This window comes from Astatotilapia calliptera, chromosome 8 (assembly GCF_900246225.1).
Source record: "Astatotilapia calliptera chromosome 8, fAstCal1.2, whole genome shotgun sequence".
Taxonomy (NCBI): Eukaryota; Metazoa; Chordata; class Actinopteri; order Cichliformes; family Cichlidae; genus Astatotilapia; species Astatotilapia calliptera.
In genome coordinates, this window is record NC_039309.1 from 16,630,474 (window position 1) to 16,637,955 (window position 7,482).

Genomic DNA, 7,482 nt, shown 5'->3' on the forward strand with positions numbered 1-7,482 from the left:
TTTGGCTTGATTGTTGCATACTGAAAAAAAGCAAGCAAAGACTCAAAACTACATGCAAAACATGGTCAGCTTCATGGGTTACTGGCAGCTTCCTCCCAGAAGGTTTTGCTATGATAATGATTAATTTATATCCTCTTCAACCTCATTTAGAGTTAAAACCGCAGTGCCATTAGCTACTCAGCAAAATGAATATTATGTGAAAAAAGGTTGTGCCAGTCTAAAGGTAGAATGAGCTATTATCTTATGTTTGCTGTACAGGTGTTCATGCTATTATATCTACCCGGGTATGTTTCAAATGCCAGGCAAGTGCAGGCCTGTCTGGACTGATTAATGATAAACCCTGATAGACCTTTTATCTGTTGATTGCACACACACACACACACACACACACACACACACACACACACACACACACACACACACACACACACACCTCTAACTCAAACAATAATCCTGACCACCCTGCTATGTTGCTCACCGCCACGTGTTGGTGTTTTAAGATATTTCAAGTAAAGGATGATTTCTTTAATTGACACCATTTATTGCATTAAGGCATGATTGCATTTTCAAACAGCTTAAAAAATGTACAAATGAAATAACATGGTAAGATTAAAGAGGTCATGTCACCCACCATAATGATACAATAAGAAAGTCTGGCCATTAACTGATGAATTTATGCATCTGTCCCTAAACCCTCCTCCAAGATTTCTGATCGGATTTCTTTTAAACAAACCTCACAAATTAAAGAAAAGTAAAACCTACACTAATGTAATCAATAAGGTCAAAAGAATCCATCACCCTGTGATCGAAAACAGAACTCTGAGAAAACTCCAAGTTAGCTCCAAATCCTCTCACACAAGATCCATGTGCTGTGAGGGCACAACAGAGACGAGACACTTGGGAAAAATTCAGAAGTACAGGGAGTCCATAGGCCTCTATCATCAGGCTAAAGACTGATTTTCAAATCGTCAGCACAATGTGCTCGTTCCCACCTGATTTACAAAAAAAAAAAAAGTACATTAGAAAGCAAACACCAGCGTTCTAACAATGCCAGTGACACTGATGTTATTAAATCTGCTCCCTAAAACAATCTCAGCTGCAACTCTGCCAAATGTGGCGCAACAGAACTGAAGCACAACAAATGCTACATCCATTTTAATCCTGGTGGTAGGCGGCCTCTTCGCCGTATGTGCTTGGCAGCCTTTCAAAAATGGCGGCTTGGCTGCTTTTTAATAACAGAGACGGCCCGGTAGTGGTGGGAAGGGTTAATCGTCACAGAAACTCCAATAAGCTGCATATCAACAAATTTGGCGGAATATTGTTTTATAAAAAATCCCTATATATATATATATATATATATATATATATATATATATATATATATATATATATATATATATATATATATATATATATGAAGGAAAAGAGAACAACAAACAAACGCTTGCCAGTTTGACTTATTGCAGTGTCGAGTTCATTTGCAACACATGTGCATTGTTTTAATCATGTGGTCAGTAAATGTTCGAAAGTATGACTTTAATACCGTAAAAAATTAAACTAAACATCTTGAACATAAGCTGTCTTTCTTTCCTAAGAACTGCTGCCTATCAAAGTGCATAATGTCCCATTTCATGACCCACCAACTGCTCCGGTTTTAGCATTGCAATACATAACTGTAGACAAATGGCAAATGATCTTGCCTAGCTTCATGCTATATACTTATATATCTATATGTATATATAGATATATATATATTAAATTGACTATATAACAGCATCTTAAATGAATGAGTTCTAATCTCTTACAACGATTTTTTTTTTCCTTCTGTCTCCATTTTTGCTCCTTCATCCTACATTATCACACAACATGAACAATTGAGATGAATGGCTGATTTCACTGCATGTTAGTTAAAAAAAGAGTTAATGCTAATGTAGCACAATAGAATCCAGTATGTCAGTCCTGTAGTGACAGTGCTTTCTCAATAAGCTCAGAGGGACGAGAAGCTGCAGTCCGGCCGGGTTCAACGCTCATCCTTGTATTCAACCTCCACCAAATCCAATTTAAAGGGTGAGCATTTGTCTCTTCTTCATTATCCTTCCTCCTTCTATTCCTTCTACGCTGTGATATGAGTACATCTGAAAATTGAATTTGGTACGTAAAAGTCTTTCTGTTCTTTTTGTCAGTTCTCTTATTGTTTGAGTATCAGTGCTCCGTCATGCTGCATGCTGCTCCCTGTAAACTGACAGGGAAGACAATGGAAGTCTATGCCAGGTAATGATCAATAATCATCCAACAAGCTTTTAAAGTCTTTTTAAGGGAAGAAAAAGTGACAAATTAAAAATGCAGAGTGCACTGCAGTAGAACTGAGGGATGGGATATGATTGTAAAATGGGGCTGTAGCTCTAACTTTTATCCTTAAAGATAATACAGACCACATGGACCAGCAATCAGAGAGGTCATTGAATGTAAAAAAACAAAACAAAAAACACCAAAATATCAAATAGAAGTCAGTGTGGTTAGGGTCAAAGGTCACAGGTAGCTCTCCACTCGTTCCCATGGCTGCATCTCTGTGAAGAAGCCCTCGCACAGGCTGAAGCCCTGATCCAGAGTCAGCGGAATAGCCTGTGCCTCCTCTTTTATCTCCTCCCATGTTTGCAGCATCGCTTCTTCTGGCTGCTCCGGGAAGAGGATGGAGGGCTCGTCGAAATGCTGCAGCTGCAGCTGATGGTGGTGGTGGTGTTGGTGGTGGCTCTGGAGCAAGCGATCTGGGTCCAGCTGCTGCTGCTGTGGCTGCGGATGTGCGTGAGGCACGTGGAGCTCTCCCATGCTGACCGTACACTCCATGGAAGCAGCGCTTAGGTCCATGTAGCCATAGGATTGGTGATGAAGGTTCATGTGCTGGCTCTGACCCATAACGTCCACTCCTCCACACCATCTCCCCTGCCTGCCCGGCCCAGCGAGCTCCATCTCGCAGCCCAGGGAGCTCAGCGCCGTGTTGATGTCCAGATCTTCGAAGGTGCTGCAGCTACCGCCGAGGACGTCGTCAAACACGGAGGACAGGTCAAAGTCCCCTCTCAGGACGTCTGCCTTGTTGGCCTCTGTGGCTAGCAGAGGGGACTCCGTGGCCCTCATAACCTTACTGTTGCTGTTTTTTGAGGGCAGGTGCTTCCGTTTGCCTCCCGCGCCCTGGTAGGGGCAGCCGTTTTGGCTGGCGTGGTAACTCTGAACTAGTTTGCTCTGCCTGTGGGCACCGCTGTTGGTTCCGCTGCCGCTGCTGTAGTGGTTGGCAGACATCCTCCTGCGCTTGAAGATGCCATTGACAAACATGTCAGCATACTGAGGATCAATCTGCCAGAAGCCTCCCTTTCCTGGCTCGTCCTTCTGTCTGGGGACCTTCTTGAAACACTTGTTGAGGGACAGGTTGTGACGAATCGAGTTCTGTAACACACACACAGGAACACAACGTGATTTAGCGTGGACCCCATCGGCTTTGAGCAAATTTAAGTCAGTCATGCAAAAAAAACTGAACATGCCACTTTGAGAGGGAGATGGGCAGGTGGGTGTTGGGGAGGTGGGGCGGCGGGGGTGGGCATTGTTGTTGTTTGTATGGGGAAGCAAATGTACCTAATGAGGCTTTCTAGTAACAGGCAGCTCTGTGCATTTCAAACATGATCAGCTGTGCTTAGCTGCCATCTCTCTCAGGAGCCCTCATTAACACGCACGCACACACACACACACACAGATTGGAGTGCTTTCTCCACCCCATCACCGTTCCCTTCAGACAAAAACCCTGCGAAGAGCACTGTCTAGGAGGATGGAAATTTCAGATGGATTAAAAACACTTGTCATGGAACTCATCAAAGGCAGAAATGAGACACTAATCCTGCAAAGAGACAGAGAAGGGGGGTCTGAGGTTTTCAATTATTATAATTTAAGTTCCCCCCACACACACTGATAAAACAAAGGCCTCGTCTGATCTCCTGTGGCCTGAATATGCCGTGTATGGTGGTGACACTGAAGTCAAATTGCTGGCCCTTCTCTCCCTCACTCCACCATTTAGCAGATTCATAAATAATAGAAGAAGAGTTATCCGGTCTCTGTTACCTGCCAGCTGGGCTCCGCGTGTCTGTAGTAGCAGAAATTCTCCGTGATCCAGTTATAAATGGTGGACAGAGTCACTTTGGGCTGCTTGCTGGCCTGCATGGCCATGCAGATGAGAGAGGCGTAGGAATAGGGCGGCTTGACTTTGGGGTTGGTTTTGTAGTCGATCTCCACCGGCGGGCTCGGCTGAATCGGGATCTGCGGGTAGGCGGGCGTGGGGTGCGCGCCGCAGGGAAACCGCGGAGCCGCCGCGGTGGAGTCGCTGCCAGAGGTGACGGGGCTCCCGAGATACAGAGGCATCCCGGTTGCGGCGGTGTCCCCGGCTGGGGGGCTGGAAGGAGAGTCGGTGCCCGGTCCGGGGAAGGCGAGGCGTTTGATGAAGAGGTGCTGCTGCGAGGACGGACACTCGAGTCCCGCGCCGCTGGGACGCTCCGGGTCTGCGCTGAGGATGGAGAAATTCTGGAGCCAGTGGAGGCTGGTGAGGCTGTCGTCAAGGGGGGCAGACTCAGACCCAGAGACGTGATCTTCCGGGTAAGCCGCCAGCCATCTCTCCTTAAACTTGTTGGCGATGTCGGGGCTCGTCAACACCGGCATCCTGGCTTTGTACACGCGGCAGAGGCTGAAGACTGTCAGAGGCTCCTTAAAACTGGCATTTAAAGTTCAGCGCTGTCTCAAGGCGAGAGGAAAAGTAAAGGAAAAGAGCGCAAACACGGTCAGATAAACGGATCAAACCGTGCCTCGCGTAAAGGTGTCGAATGGATAATCAGCAATTAGATATTTGCGAGCATAACACTCAGAATGCGATCAATAAATGTGCTAAAGATGCCTGTTTGACCTACCTGCGATGTAGCCTCGCTGGAGGAGATGCTCCGTGTGTGCACCTGTTGCAGTGAGTCCCTGCCTCTCCTCTCCAAGGACTCAGCGGCGCATCCACTCTCTGCGCAACAAGTGCGGCGGGGAGGGTGGGGGCGAAGAGCATCCAGCAGCTGAGGCAAGCTCACATGGAGGCAAAAAAAAAAAAAACATACAGAAGAGAGGCGGCACTTAGGACAGATCCATGCTACCGATTCGACCGCTCGGCACTACTGGAGTGTGGAGGGAGGTCAAAGACGTGAGGAGGTGTAGCGGTTGTGAAATAAGTCTCCGTAAAATCTCCAGGGACTGCTCACTATCCCTTTAAATGCGGTCTCGGGGAGAGATTTCTGATTGGTTGGCTGTATATCATGGCTTCTCGCCTTTACTTCAGGTCTCTCTCTCTCCCTCTCCCTCTAAAGACGTCCCCAGCAATGACTGTCAGAACACGAGTGGGGTTGGTGCACGCAGGCCGCGGTGCAATAAGGTCAGTTTAGTGGTTTCCTGTTTGTCTTTATTCTAGGAAGCAGGCTAAAACTGTGACACCCCCCACCTCCACCTCCTGCGCGCGCCTCACACACAGCATCCCCGCCGGCGCTGAAAGAGGCGCGCCACAGGTCCCGCGCGCAGTTTGCACCTGCAAAGAAAGCAGCAGTTAACTGATAAGCTCAGCTTCACGTAGCTTTTTAAATTACAGCTGATACTGTGGTGCTGTCAAGTTTGAAAAGGACACTGTTTAATCTGGCTTTAACCTGATGTGTGTTACTGGAAATGTTGATATCGATCAACATGTCGAGTAAATACAGAGCAAATATTGCAATACAGATACCGATACTTCTAACCGATGGCAGCTTACCTACGGGAGAGCGGTGCTGCATGACTTGCCAGATGAATCATAATCAGTTTTTCAAATTCTGAGTACATTTTAAGCACCATTAAATGACTGTGAGTTTTACTTTCCACAATAATTTGTTAATACAACAAAACACACCTTTTAGCTCTTCGTGTATTTTGAAACTAGGTTTTTTGGATATCTAAAATGTAAATATAGAAGCAGTTTGGGGCAGCTTCTGTTGTTTAATTGTGATGTGGACTATAAATCAAATAGATATTACAGCATAAAAAGGATCAGACATTTCTCATAGTGCATGTTTGAGGTATACTTTTTCAAACCTTCCCCCAAGAAAAAGAAAAAAATATTTTATTTAACGCAGTTCAGTGGGCTGCATACTGAATTTAGTGGATAGAAACAAGGTATCATGCTAGTATCGATCCAATACCGTGTTAATATCGATACTATTGATATGTGTATCTGTCAACTGCCACTGTTTGTTTTCTGGTGTTCTGCTCAGTGATGCATCACCACAGGTTCAGAGTATTCACTGGACTCTCATCAGACAGAAAAAAATGAATGGATGGTTGTTTTTCTGCAGGCTTTGTTTTGCCCTCCAGGGAGTTTAAAATTATTTCTAAAAGGTTCTGCAAAATATGCACAAAATATTTTAATACTTTAATCAAGTGGCAGTATAAACCTAGATCTGTAAAGCCTAAAGTGATATTCATTGATTACTGTATCATTTTATGCATGCATATGTTTAGAGTAAGGTGCATAGAGCTTTCACACACACTGTGAATATTTTAAAATATGTGTGTGTGTGTGTGTGTGTGTGTGTGTGTGTGTGTGTGCTGTAGTCACATTCTGCGCAGGTTAAAAAACATTAGAGACCAATGTTTTTCAACTGTATGCAGAAGAGCATATTTGAATCATGAGGAAGCACTGCCTCCCCGTGGACCAATTCTGCATTGCACCTACAAACCAAATACAGGTAGAATGAATGGAAGAAAGCAAGCACTGATCACTTTCTGTTGGGGTACACTTTTCTTCCCCTTTTTTATTGTCACAGGCTCACGGAGTATCATGCAAAACTGTTTTGCAAAATGTGTGAAAGACTGGGACAGGGTTGGCAACGTATCTTTCTCTTGAAACATTGGATGCAAGTACCTGGGAATGTGAGGGAAAAAAAACTGTAATTAAACCTTGCATGTTACATCATTAATGGCATATTGCATGATTAATGGTCAACAGAGGCAATTTTACCACTGCTGTGGCCTGCATGCATTAATGATTTTCCTTAAATCCTGGGAATATTTTCAACAGTATGCAGAGCTAGCTAAATCTCTTCCTCCTCCTCCTCTGACTTACTTTAGCAACACATCTGCGTGAAGCTTGAACATTTGGAGTCCAGAGGCCGACAAGAGCTAGCTTTTCATCGCACTGCACCAGCAAGCCCTTCAGGCTCTACAAAGCTTGTAGAGCCTGTGCATGTAGGCCAGGTGTCACATCTCTTCAAGGAAGCCTGATTTCTATAATGTTTCAGGTTTATTTAGGATCTTGACAAAGGGCTTGCTGGTGAGACAGGGAAATGTTTGTACAGCTGTCCTTATTGTTGCCAGGATTCCCACTGTCCCTCAGCAGAACCAAAGCACACATCTCAAGGGCTGAGATGTGTGCTGAGTTCAGTAATTCCC

At 45.0% G+C, this 7,482-nt stretch overlaps 1 protein-coding gene across 1 annotated transcript; it reads right to left on the bottom strand.

The window, feature by feature from the left end:
• Positions 1 to 1,416: 1,416 nt before the first annotated feature.
• Positions 1,417 to 5,465, bottom strand: foxj1b (forkhead box J1b). The gene is made up of 3 exons (XM_026177672.1): positions 4,941 to 5,465; positions 4,105 to 4,767; positions 1,417 to 3,438 (listed from the first exon to the last, which is right to left on the bottom strand). Exons 2-3 carry the CDS (start codon positions 4,693 to 4,695, stop codon positions 2,530 to 2,532), a joined length of 1,500 nt encoding a protein of 499 aa, XP_026033457.1. The 5' UTR covers positions 4,696 to 4,767; positions 4,941 to 5,465; the 3' UTR covers positions 1,417 to 2,529.
• Between the last annotated feature and the right edge of the window lie 2,017 nt (positions 5,466 to 7,482).

Coding starts and splice junctions, on each gene's coding strand:
- foxj1b (XM_026177672.1), bottom strand. CDS start 4,695: ATGCCGGTGTTGACGAGCCCCGACATCGCCAACAAGTTTAAGGAGAGA. Junction 3,439..4,104: donor ACGCGGAGCCCAGCTGGCAG/GTAACAGAGACC, acceptor TGTGTGTTACAG/AACTCGATTCGTCACAACCT.